This window comes from Ochotona curzoniae, unplaced genomic scaffold (genome assembly GCF_017591425.1).
Source record: "Ochotona curzoniae isolate NIBS_2020 unplaced genomic scaffold, NIBS_Ocur_1.0 contig_293, whole genome shotgun sequence".
NCBI lineage: Eukaryota > Metazoa > Chordata > Mammalia > Lagomorpha > Ochotonidae > Ochotona > Ochotona curzoniae.
This window is the reverse complement of record NW_024465655.1, coordinates 1,045,212-1,058,041: the sequence shown is the minus strand read 5'-3', so window position 1 is coordinate 1,058,041 and position 12,830 is coordinate 1,045,212. Positions and strand designations below refer to the sequence as shown.

The 12,830-nt window shown below is 49.3% G+C and overlaps 1 protein-coding gene across 3 annotated transcripts; it reads left to right on the top strand.

The window, feature by feature from the left end:
- Positions 1 to 6,981: 6,981 nt before the first annotated feature.
- On the top strand, positions 6,982 to 12,817 carry CCNB1 (cyclin B1). 3 transcript variants are annotated; one of them, XM_040979089.1, is made up of 9 exons: positions 6,982 to 7,098; positions 7,602 to 7,772; positions 7,872 to 8,060; positions 8,909 to 9,094; positions 10,346 to 10,504; positions 10,666 to 10,902; positions 11,103 to 11,243; positions 11,664 to 11,774; positions 11,871 to 12,817. In XM_040979089.1, exons 1-9 carry the CDS (start codon positions 7,078 to 7,080, stop codon positions 11,976 to 11,978), a joined length of 1,323 nt encoding a protein of 440 aa, XP_040835023.1. In that variant the 5' UTR covers positions 6,982 to 7,077; the 3' UTR covers positions 11,979 to 12,817. The 3 variants fall into 3 exon arrangements, with proteins under 3 accessions (XP_040835023.1, XP_040835022.1, XP_040835021.1); XM_040979088.1 differs by lacking the exon at positions 10,346 to 10,504; XM_040979087.1 differs by lacking the exon at positions 11,664 to 11,774.
- The last annotated feature ends 13 nt before the right edge of the window (positions 12,818 to 12,830 follow it).

Sequence of the window (12,830 nt, the reverse complement as noted above, 5' to 3'; positions counted from 1 at the left end):
ATCTCAAGGTTGTTCGGTACAACTTGTCCGTAAGGATCTGAGTATCATGAAGCAGAACTACTTTCTACAGGGGTAATCATGCTTTTTCATTTATGACTTTGAGTGTATGTGTGTAGTATGGTAGACATAGCATATACACAGTTTTATCAACACCAAAGAATGTTGTCCAAGGGCCCAGTGCCATGGCCTAGCGGCTAAAGTCCTCACTTTGAACATGCCAAGATCCCATATGGGCACCAGTTCTAATCCCCACAGCCCCACTTCCCATCCAGCTCCCTGCCTGTGGCCTGGGAAAGCAGTCGAGGACGGCCCAGAGCCTTGGGACCCTGCACCGGCGTGGGAGACCCGGAAGAGCTCCTGGCTTCTGGCTTTGGATTAGCATAGCACCGGCCTTTGTACTCACTTGGGGAGTGAATCATCGGATGGAAGATCTTCCTCTCTGTCTCTCCTCTCTATGTATATCTGACTTTGCAATAAAAGTAAATAAATCTTAAAAAAAAAAAAAAAAAGAATGCTGTCCAAAATAAACTTCATAGTAACTGTGTTTACAAGCATCTAAACATTTTCATTCTTTCTTTTGATAGGTAGCATAAATTTATTATGAGGGCTACTTTCTTATTTAGCCATAATAGCAAATATGTATTATAAATCATATTTTTATCTTTCTGATTTTAATATGTGAGGGATTTCAGATATTTATTATAAATAATTTGATATTCCTTGTCTTTGCACATTTTTTTTGGTACAGAATCTTAGCACATATTAAATGTGAGTGGTAGAAAAACTGTTGCAAATTAATGTGGGTTTTTTGTTTTTGCAAATTGATGTTTTAATACAGTTTTTTATACATCAAAATGCTTTAAGCAGATAATGAGGTACAATACAATATTGCACTAATGTTAAAAAATTGTCATTTCCCATGGAAGGAATAGAAATAGCAAAAAGCTAATAAGAGTAAATAAATTTGAGGACTTGCCATTTTAAGCCTGACTTCAAAACCAGCTTTTCCTGTCTGTGTTTCTGTCTGCATCGGCATCCTCAGTGACTGTGTTAAGTGTACAAAGTAAGTTCAGGTGGATCCAGAGGAGAAGCCTGTGAATTCATTCATTTGCCCAGAGAAAGCGGGTCATCGTTCACCGTTCCCTTAGATCGCGGTTCATGTCCCCTCGAATGGGCTACTGCTCCAACAGTGGAAACAGTTGCTTCAATGTGATAACCAATCAAACCAGCACAACCGTGAAGCTGCACACTTAGACATCTTGCCCAAAGATCGTGGTGTCACTTCAAGCGATCCTCCGCTCAGGGAAATGTGTTCTTCCTAGCTGACACTTCTGTGGGCCAAACCTCCAGAATACTCAGCTCCTGCCGTGTCCTTCCCAGCACAGAAGACACACACAGGCAGAAATGTGCGTGTACTTGTCATCTTAAATGACTGCATAATCGAAGCATTAAAAAAACATTCTCACCCGGAAGAAGCTCCTGGCTCCTAGCTTCGGATTGGCGCAGCACTGGCCGTTGCGGCCGCTTGGGGACGGAGGTTCTTCCTCTCTGTTTCTCCTCCTGTTTCTATATCTGCCTTTCCACAAAAGGTGAGTGAATCTTAAAAAAAAAAAAAAGAATATTCTCTCTGTAGCTGCTTAATCTCTTTAGCATTCCCAGTCTCACTTTAGAACCATAATATGATTCTAATATTCGGGTGTTGTGTAGAATGCTGCCATCAACAGCCTTGCACATTTTAGGGGTCAGCGTCGTGTTAACAGTCAATTAAAACTGCCATTTGTGACACTGATGACCCATGTCAGAGCTCTGGTTGAATTCCAGCTGCTCCTCTTCCCATCCAGCTCCCTGCCGATGTGCTGGCGAAGGCAGCGGGATGGCCCAAACGCCTGGGCCCCGCACCCCTGTGGAAGAACCCGCTGGAGTTCCTGCTGTGTGTCACACCCATCTGGGGAGTGAACCAGCAGAAACAAGGCCTGTCACTCTGCCTTTCAAAGAAGTCCTTTCTTAAAATCACAAGTGGAGTTTCAGATTCAAAGGATTTAGAACATTTATAAATTTAATATTGCTGAATTGTACTCTACAGATGTTTTAACATTGTATCACTGCAATGCGAATAGGCGGAAATTTCCTACTGCCTCACTTGGTATGCAGCTAAATGTGCAGCAAGATGATATTAAAATTCATCTCAATATTAGAATGACTTCAGAATGAAAAGCGTCCTGGTAATAAACGGATGCAATTCAATTAGAATGGTGGAATTTTTAATTCAGACTATCTTGTTCCTTGTATCTATAGCATGGTTTCTTTCACAGATGCTCAAATTTTTCTATTTAGTGCAACTGAAAATACTGTTCTGTAACATTTTTCTCTTCCAATACTCTCACTGAGGCATAGATAACAAAATACACAGCTCTTAAATGTTCAGCTCAGTGAATTGATAAGGAGTTGCAGCACCTGGAATTCACACACTAAGGTTAACCATGCATCCACTTGGGACCTGGCAGTTCCACTCTGGAGTGTTTACCCAAGATAAATGGAAATATGTCCATAAAAAGGCTTATATGACAAGTACTGTTCTCGGCACAGTAGCCTTGTAGATAAATCCTCACGTTTCATGCATGCACTGGGATCCCATAAGAGCACCTGTTTATATCCTGGCTGGTCCACTTCCTGTTCAGCTTCCTGCTGTGGCCAATAAACAGAAGATCTGTCTCTCTATAAATCTGACTTTCCAATAAAAATAAATCTTTTTTAAAAAGTACTACTCGGGCCCAGCGGCATGGCCTAGTGGCTAAAGTCCTCACTTTGAACGCACCAGGATCCCATATGGGTGCCGTTTCTAATCCCGGCAGCTCCATTTCCCATCCAGCTCCCTGCTTGTGGCCTGGGAAAGCAATTGAGGACAGCCCAAAGCCTTGGGACCCTGCACCCATGTGGGGGACCCAGAAGAAGTTCCTGGCTCCTGGCTTCGGATCGGCATAGCATCATCCGTTGCGCTCACTTGGGAAGTGAATCATCGGACGAAGATCTTCCTCTCTGTCTTTCCTCCTCTCTGTATATCTGACTTTCCAATAAATAAATAAATCTTAAAAAAAAAAAAAGTACTATTCATAGTCTAAACCTAAGCAGGGTCCTACGTTGTGGCATAATGGGTTAAGCTGCCACATACAATGCTAGCTTCATGTGGGTGCTAGTTAAAGTCCCAGCTGCTCCATTTCCAATCTTGCTCCCTTCTAACGTGCCAGGGAAAGCAGCTGAGCATGGCACAAGTGCTTGAGAGACCTGGGTGGAGTCCCTGGCTCCTGGTTTCAGCTTGGCTCACCCCTGGCTGTTAGGGCCACTTGAGGAGTGAACCAGCTGATGGAAGATCTCACTCAATTTCTGCCTTTCTTTCTGTAACCCAGACTTTCAAATAAAGTTAAACTAGAAATGGTCTAAAATGTCCATCAATAAAGCAACGGATAAACTCATCTATTCATAGTGGATTATTAATGCTCAGCAGTAGGAAAGTAAGATTAAAGGAAATATAGATGAATTTTTAAAATTATAAAGAAGTCAGACACAAAAGAGTTGGTACTGGATGACTGCCTTTCCAGGAAGTTCAACAACACGCGTCCTAACCAGTCTGTAAACAGCAGAGCACAGGATCATTTGTGCAGGTTTCCTGGTGCTGCAATTACACAAACGTAGGGACTTAACGCCGAATGTATCATCTCCAAGTGCTGGGACTTGGAGCAGATCCAGTGTGGGTCTGACACGCCCAAGTCCAGGTGCAGTAGGACTGCCCACTTCCCGAGCTTAGGGGAGAAGTCATTTGCTGCATCAGTCAGGTGGTTGGCTGAACTCAGACCTCTGGACCAAGGATGCAGGCCCGTTTGCTTTGCCAGTGCTCAGCACGCACATTCATTCCCCTCTCCATGCCCCATGCCCAGGCTTCTACTGCCATCTCTGAGCTGCTCTACTGCAATCCTCTCCTAAGCACAGGACTCGGGTATCCCCGCAGGGCCCACCCACTCCAGCCGGGATGTTTTCCGCTTCTCAGGGGGCCACATAAAGGTAACATTCACAGGTTCCAGGCTCAGATCCAGGTTCATGAGCCCCAGGGGTGGAGATTCAGCAGTGTTTGGGACACCTGGCCCAGCTACTTGAACTCGCCTGCAAGCACATGCCCTACTTAATGAAAAAGGTGGAGCAGTGGACACAGGCCCACTTGTAAAAGGAGAATATGGCAGCGCATTTGGTACAGAACAGAACTAGCTGGACAACAACCCCAAACAAGCAATGATAGCAAAAAATTTCGGTGAATGAAGCCAATGGACATTGGGGGCGGTGGTGACATCATCCTTAGAGCAGTGAAATTGGCAGCATTTCAGAAGTATCCATGCCACTTGGACAGAACCCTCAGAATATGTACACATGGAGACTCTGGGTTGATAGGAGGTGGCAGTTCCTCATCCCTGGGTACTGGGGCATGTGGAAAGGCATGGGTGGTTTTCCCCTTTGTCTCTCCTATTAGCCCAGGAACAAGAAGAAATAGCAAATTTGGAATCAATGAAATCCCTCAATTTTCCCCAAACCACGATCCTTCCCATGCTAATCAACCATGTAATCATTGTTTTAAAATAATTATTTATTTTTTTAAAAATAAAGTGCTTTGAAGAAGCAAAACTAAATTTAAAAACATCAAAATCCAAGATAAATAAGTAAGCAATATGGCAAAATAAATAAGTAAGTAAGTAAGTCTTTAAAAAATATATTTAGGGCCCGGCGAGATTGCCTAGTGGCTAAAGTCCTTGCCTTGAATGCGCCAGGATCCCATATAGGTGCCGGTTCTAATCCCGACAGCTCCACTTCCCATCCAGCTCCCTGCTTGTGATCTGTGGGGAAGCAGTGGAGAACAGCCCAAACCTTGAGACTCTGCCCTCAGGAGACTTGGAGGGAGCTCTGGCTCCTGGCTTCGGATCAGTGCAGCTCTGATCATTGCAGCCATTTGGAGCGTGACCCTAAGAGTTGGAAACCTTTCTCTGCCTTTCCTACTTTCCATGGATCTGATCTTCCTTCCCAATAAAAATGGTTACAAAGAAACAGGGAGAGATAGAGAAAGAGAGACATTGCACCTGTTAGCTCATTCCCCAAGTGGTCTCAAAAGCCAAGGCTGAGGCAGGCTGAAGCCGGCAGCCAGGGCCTCACACAGGTCTCCCACTTGCCTGGCGGAGCCCACACACTTGGGCTAGGTGCTGTTACTTGCCCCCAGCCATTAGCAGGGAGCTGGATAAGAAGTATACAGCTAGGGCCTAAAGTCCTCGCCTTGAACGCCCCAGGATCCCATATGAGTGCTGGTTCTAATCCTGGCAGCTCCACTTCCCATCCATCTCCCTGCTTGTGGCCTGGGAAAGCAGTCGAGGACGGCCCAAAGCCTTGGGACCCTGCACCCGTGTGGGATACCTGGAAAGAAGTTCCTGGATCCTGGCTTCGGATTGGCATAGCATCAGCCGTTGCACTTACTTGGGAAGTGAATCATCGGACGGACAGAAGATCTTCCTCTCTTTCTCTCCTCTTCTCTGTATATCTAACTTTCCAATAAATAAATAAATCTTAAAAAAAAAAATAAAAGAGGTGGTCCTGGGCCCAACAGTGCAGTAGCCTAGTGGCTAAAGTCCTTGCCTTACACGCCTGGGATCCCACTTGGGCCCGGTTCTGATCCAGCTCCTTGCTTGTCGCCTGGGACAGCAGTCAAGAACAACCCAAAGCCTTGGGATCCTGCACCTGCATGGGAGACCTAGAGGAGGCTCCTGGCTTCGGAGCAGCTCAGCTCCACTTGAGGAGTGAATCAGCAGTCGGAAGGTCTTCCTCCCCATCTCTCCTCCTCTCTGTATATTTGACTTTCCAATAAAAATGAAATAAATCTTAAAAAAAAAAAAAAAAAAAAAAACGTGGTCCTGGGACTCCTCAACTCCGAGAATCGCTGAAGGCAGACACGTGAGCTGACAATTTGGCCGTTTGCGGGGGAATGTTCGCTGGGTAGGGCCAAGCCCCTCTGGCAGGCACTCTGGGGGAGAAGAAAATGACAATGATTTCCCAAATAAAAACTGTTGGCTTCGGGAAACTGATCAAGCTTGAAATATCGAAGTAATCAGAGGCAATATGGCAAGAAGCTGGTGTCCTTAAGAAAAACGATTTCTTGGAAAGGCAGAGCTACACTGAGCGGGAGACACAGGAGTTCAAGCCCAGTCTCCCGCAGGTGTTTGGACCCAGCCTGGGATCCATCCTCTGGGAAACTGGATGGGAATCAGGGCAGAACCCCAACACTGGCTCAGCAGATATGGGGGTGCAAGCTTCCTCAAGGCTGTACCACAACACACCCGTTCCGGAAGTAGGCACGCATAACAGGCAATCAGGGTTGTGCAAAAAAAAAAAAAAAAATCACGGATCCAAAGACACAGGGATTTAAAAAAAGCGCTTAGGTTCAGTCCCAGGGCAGGCCTTGGGGAGCCTTCCACAACAGGGACCTGTGGGAATGGCAGCCTTTCCTCAGGCCTAAGGTGCTGTGGCTGCTACTGTGGGAGTGGATCGCGTGAAACACTACGTAGGACCAGAGGCAAGGCTGCTTCCCTCGCTTCTAAGGCTGCGGCCACCCGCTCCAGCCGCTCTGCCAGAGCCTTAGGGTCTCTGAGGCGGGTAGGGCGGCGACTGGCACCTCACGGGCAGAATCTCTTCGTCCCGAGCGCCCGCGGCCGCAGCCCGAGCACGCAGGCGCGGAGCCCGGTCACGTGACAGCCGAGAGCCGCCACGCAGCCACGCTCTGGGCCCGCCCCTTCTCGAACGTCTCCGCGAGGTCGCCTTGGAAACGCATTCTCCGGGAACCGACGTCCGCCAATGGGGAGGGAGCGAGTGCCACGAACAGGCCAATGAGGAGGGAGCGCTGCGGGGTTTAAACCGGAGCAGGGCCCGGCTCCTCCCGGCGTGCTGCGCAGGAACGGCTGGCTGTTGGGCTGCGGAGGATCCAGGTGCCCGACTGGTCGGGGCCTCCGGTGTGCTGCTCGTCCCCGCTGCCCGCCTCCCGCTCAGGAGGAAGCCATGGCGCTCCGCGTCACCAGGGTGAGTCCAGGTGAACCTGCGCCTGCCATCACCTGCGAGGTTCCCGGGAGCCGGGGAGCCGGCCGGCGGGCCGGAGGGTTCCCGGGGGGCCAGCGCTGCGATGGTGGGCAGCGGGAGCTTGAGGGGTCGGCCAGAGGGAGGAAGGGAGTTGGCGAGATCCCGGGGTTGTTGAAGCCGCGGAAAAGCTTTTACAGAATTGATGGAAGGGGGTCCAGGCGAGAGCTGGAAATGTCGCCCACCCCCTCCAGCAAAAGCTTTTTCTTTTTTTCCTTTCACATGCAAATTCGGTGTTTGTGAGCTGGCGGGGACTTCACTGGGAATGCAGTGGGTAAACTGGAGCTTCTAGGAGCTGGCGGCCTCGTTAGGGCCGTGAGGCAGAACCCTGAGCCCGTTTCCCAGAGGCCTGCCCTCCGGAGAACCGCTCCTGGGACCCATTTGGGGGGTAGACCCGATCTTCCCTGGCTGGCTGGGCAGGATCTCAAGAGTGGTTTTGCTTCTTTCAGAACACGAAAATTAGTGCTGAAAATAAAGGGAAGATCACCATGGCAGGCGCCAAGCGCGTGCCTGTGGCCACGGTGGCCGCCTCCAAGCCGGGCCTGAGGCCCAGAACGGCCCTTGGAGACATTGGGAACAAAGTCAGTGAGCAGCTGCAGGCCAAAGGGCCTCTTAAGAAGGTAACTGCCCCCTCCCCTTCGCCCGCCCGCCTTCTCCGAGGAAGGACACTGGAAGCTGGTGACCCTGGGTGCACAACCTTCTCACTGTTACATCCGTAGGAAGCCAAAACTTTGCCTACTGGAAAAGTCCCTGCTAAGAAACCAATAAAACCTTCGGAAAGGGTGGTTGTGCCTGCATCTGTGCCCGAGCCAGAGCCCGAACCACAGCCACAGCCCGAGCCCGAGCCCGAGCCCGAGCCCAAGCTGGAGCCTGTGAATGGGGAGAAGCAATCGCCTGAACCTATTCTGGTAAGTGTATTCTCCTTCTAGAAGCCGTTGATTGCATTGGCTAGCAGTTGACATGTGGGTGCGCCGCCAAGGAATTCTGCTGTACAGAGTCCCACATCTTTACGCTTCAGGGATTACAGGAACCTCGAAGCCAGGGTCACAGAGTGGGAAATACACAGGGAGTTCAAGTCCAGGATCTTGTTTCCCCCTCTTGGTTCACAGCGTTAAGTCGTAGATGGCTAACCCAATGGCCTTGATGTCCCAGGACGAGCATCTCTGGCCGGGCTTTATTACTGAAATACAGCATTCCTTTGGTTCCTTTTTCATTCTCTGGGGTAGCCACGAAATGACCAGAGTCTGTCAGTTTGCAGTGAGAGGAAGATGTTCCCTTGCAGAGAAGTGGCTGGAGGTGACAGCCTCGAAAACCAAGGGCTTGGAATTAGCGGAGAAGTCGATCTGTCTGGTCTGGGTGAGGGAGGACAGGTCAGGTAGAGGAAGTTGCTGAAGTCCAGGTGGAGTGCGTTCTGAAGCTCTGACCTTCAAAGCTCGCTTAGAAACAGTTGGGAACACAGCTAGCTTCTTAGATCAAGGGTGACACAGCCCGGGCTGTTCCAGGCCGGCGCAGGAAACCTGCGGCGGCGCTGGCACTGCCTGAGGCTTTCCTGAGACTCCATGTTGATGGCCTCGCTTGGCCTTACCACTTGTCGGCACCCTCCCACCAGCTCAGCCATGCCATCACTGAATGAAAAGGTGATTGTCCTCGCTCCGCAGAGTGGTTTCTTGACCTGGTGCAAGCCGTGTGACCTTCATGCCCCGCCACGGTGTGTGCTGCGGGGGGGCTGTGGGCTCAGGACGGATCTGTGCTGCAGGTGGACACGCCCGCCGCCAGCCCGATGGAGACATCCGTGTGCGAGCCACCTGCGGAGGAGTACCTGTGTCAGGCCTTCTCCGACGTCATCCTCGCCGTGAGCGACGTGGACGCCGAGGACGGAGCTGATCCAAACCTTTGCAGTGAATACGTGAAAGACATCTATGCTTACCTAAGACAGCTTGAGGTCGGTATTCGCAGAAGGCTTGTTGGGTCTTTTTTTGCCAAAGGTATAGGGACTCTTTCCTATCACCAGTTTGCAATAATTGGATGAAGGTAGCATTTCTTTCTGTTCTTTTAGAGACAGACCTTCATCTGCTGATTCACTCCCCAAACACCTGGCACAGCAGGAGCCTGGGATTCAGGAAATGTGGCCTCCATGGCTGGCAGGGCCCCAAGTGCTTGAACCATCATCTGCTGCCTCATGGAGTAAACACTTGGATAGCCAGGACAAGAACCAAGCATCCCCTAAGAAATGGGGGGGGGGGGGGCGGGGGAGGGAGGAGGCCAGCAGCCACTTAACTCCTGTGCCAAATATCCATGCAGGGGTACAGGGTGAGGGCCAGGTCTAAGATGTTAGCAGTGTGGGAAATCCTGGCACTGTATTATCATGTCTGCTTGTGGGCTTGCCCAGTAACGACACCGTTTCTAGCTAGCTGTGTGGCCTGGCATCGTGGTGCCATGTGAGCCACCGGCAGTATCCCATAGCACACAGCGTCCGTTTCAGGTCCGCTTCCGGCTACTGCTGCCTGGAAGGTGGCAGAGAATGAATGGCCCGAGTTCTCAGCACTGCCTCCCAGGTGGTGGTCCTGGTCCCTGGCCCAAAGCTGACTGCCACTTGGGATGAACGACTTCACTCGCTCTGCGCCTGCTGCTCTTTCAAACCATGTATGTGTCTGTACACACATGGTGACCACTTGAGGAATGAACCAGCGGTGCAAAACCTGCTTTTTCTCTAACTCTTCCTTTCAAATCTTTTTTCAAAAAAATTATATATTATATATATGTATGTATAATACAATCTATACTTTTATTTTAAGAAGTGGAGGCTAGTGTTGCGTGTTAAGCTGCCTCCTTGCAACACCAGCATCCCATATGGGCAAGGGCTCCAGTCTTGGTTGCTCCATTTCTGATCCAGCTCACTCCTGATCCCCCTGGGAAAGAAGCAGAGGATGGCCCACGTGCTTGGCCTCCTGCACCCACTTGGAACACCTAGCTGAAGCTCCTGCCTTTGGTTGTTAAGACCTTGTAGCCATGGAGGAATGGATGGAAAATCTATCTTTGACTTTGCCTTTCAAATATTTAAAAAAAAAAAAAATTTTTTTTTTTTTCTTTTTAGGTTGTTAACGCCCCAGTGCAGTTTTATGTGGTAACTAGCTGGTCCTTCTGGAATGACAGAGTCATGCTTCTGAGGATAACTCGGCATTTTCTTTTGCAGGCAGAGCAGTCGGTCAAACCGAAATACCTGCTGGGTCGGGAAGTGACTGGCAACATGAGGGCCATCCTGATTGACTGGCTGGTGCAGGTGCAGATGAAGTTCCGGCTCCTGCAGGAGACCATGTACATGACCGTGGCCATCATCGATCGGTTCATGCAGGTGAGCGCACACTCCGGGGCCCCGGCCGGGTCCTGAAGCTACCAACTTGGCAGCTACCGTTTTCTCATGTCAGAATTCTCTGCCCATGCCCACTTTAGATGGCCCTTGGGCCCGCTTTTCAAGGGCAGGACTTACTCAGCCAGTTGAAATTGCCATTGCAGGACAACTGTGTGCCCAAGAAGATGCTGCAGCTGGTTGGCGTCACTGCCATGTTTATCGCAAGTAAATATGAAGAAATGTACCCTCCAGAAATCGGCGACTTCGCTTTCGTGACTAACAACACTTACACCAAGCACCAGATCAGACAGATGGAAATGAAGATCCTCCGAGCTCTGAACTTCGGCCTGGGTCGCCCTCTCCCCCTGCACTTCCTTCGGCGAGCATCCAAGATCGCAGAGGTACAGGGACCAGGAGGCCCACAGGCTGGAGCGCTGGGAATACCACAGCTGGACTCCCGTTAAGGAACCCGGCTACACGGGGCAGGGGAGGAGGAAGGACGGGCCTTCCCTGGGCAGTCGCGTGCTGTGGGGACATTGCTAGTGACGTGTATTGAGAATGTCCCTGGAAGCAGCTCAGTGCCGGGTGGGTTTTGTTGCAGGTGGATGTTGAGCTGCACACTTTAGCCAAATACCTGATGGAACTGACGATGCTGGACTATGACATGGTGCACTTTGCCCCTTCTCAGATCGCGGCAGGCGCTTTCTGCTTAGCACTGAAAATTCTTGATAATGGCGAATGGGTAAGCCCTATCTCTAATAATGAACATTGCATTGAAAATGCTGTTTGCATAGAAACTATGTTGCAAGAGAACAGGCCTCTCATAGTTCCTAAACTGAGAACTCCTTGGAGTAAAACCCTCCGGTGATGCCTTTTTCATAGAGTGCTTTTCATTTCTAAATTCTGAAAAAGAACGGCTGTTACTAGGACCTAACGAATCTTGCGGCAAATGTGCCAGGCAGTACCCTAACTCCCAAAGCGGAAGGAGAAAGTCAGCTTTGAGCTGCAGAAGGCAGTTACATAATGATGAGGTTTGGGAAGGCACCTGAGGAGTGTGTCTGGGGCTTAACAAAAGTTTCCACTGCAGTTGCTGCTAGTATGTAGAACCTTAGTGAAAGGCCTCCCGCTGAGCGGCCTGGACCTGTTTCTGTTGTTGTCTTAGACCCCAACTCTGCAGCACTACCTCTGCTACACTGAAGAGTCTCTTCTGCCCATCATGCAGCACCTGGCTAAGAACCTGGTCATGGTGAACCGCGGGCTTACCAAGCACATGGTGAGTCTGCCGCAGAGGCCCAGGCAAGGGACGGACATGCGCACCGCACTGATGCAGTGTGCCTTTTTCATGACTTTTTCGACTTTTCTCTTCCAGACCATCAAGAACAAGTATGCCACTTCCAAGCATGCCAAGATCAGCACTCTGAGCCAGCTGAATTCTGCACTGGTTCACGACTTGGCCAAGGCCGTGGCAAAGGTGTAATTTATAAACCCGAGTTTTGAAGTACTATATCCACAAATAAAATTGGCACCATGTGCCACCCTGTATATATTATATACTACGCTCACTTTTAATAAAGGCTGTGACCCTTTTTATAGCTTAACTTTTCTGAATGTGGTAACCTAAAAGGTGTGGTGGGAAATAATTAAAACTGCTTTTCATTTACCTGAGTATCAAATTAACGTGTAAATACTTGGCGTGTGTATGTTCATGTACTTCTTAAATGCAGCTTTTACTTTGCGAACACAAACTCGTGAGCCACTAAAGGTTTCTAAAATGTGGCAAGGCATCATTTGGGAGACTCTTCTTGTTCTGTTCCAAAGTAAAAGTCTGCCAGCTCCTGCCAGTCTCTCTGGAGTCTGGGCTTCAGCTGCTTTTGCTTTCCTGCTAAATGACTCGTGACCATTTGTAGCATTGAAATCCAAGTTACCTTAAACTTTTTCACATTGAAAAGTAAACAAAACCATCATTTACGTTTTAAATTCAGTCCTTTTTTTGTGTGTTTCTTTTTTGCGTATTTGTGTGTAATATCGCATTGTGTGTTGTACAGTCCCTTAAGTTTGTTTCCAGACTCCCACGGTTAATTCTGTATGGAAACCATTTGAAACCATGTGTTTGTTTATGCTAGCTTCCCCAAAGTGTGCATCTTAGGCTGCCACAGGTACAGCAAGGTGAAGTGTTCCATGTCACCATGTGCTGGTTCCTTGGCACCTTTGTTAGAAGCAGCGGGAGCCCGCTTCATCTCTGAATCAGACGGCCAAGAGGATCCTGTGTCACTTCATGTTCTGGTAGTAAATTGAATAAATTGTCTACTAATAATATGAAGGCTTCCCC

Excerpts from the sequence above, each read along its gene's own strand:
- CCNB1 (XM_040979089.1), top strand. The coding sequence starts at position 7,078 with ATGGCGCTCCGCGTCACCAGG. Across the intron at positions 7,099-7,601 it reads TGGCGCTCCGCGTCACCAGG|AACACGAAAATTAGTGCTGA; the intron begins GTGAGTCCAGGT and ends TGCTTCTTTCAG. Across the intron at positions 7,773-7,871 it reads CCAAAGGGCCTCTTAAGAAG|GAAGCCAAAACTTTGCCTAC; the intron begins GTAACTGCCCCC and ends TTACATCCGTAG.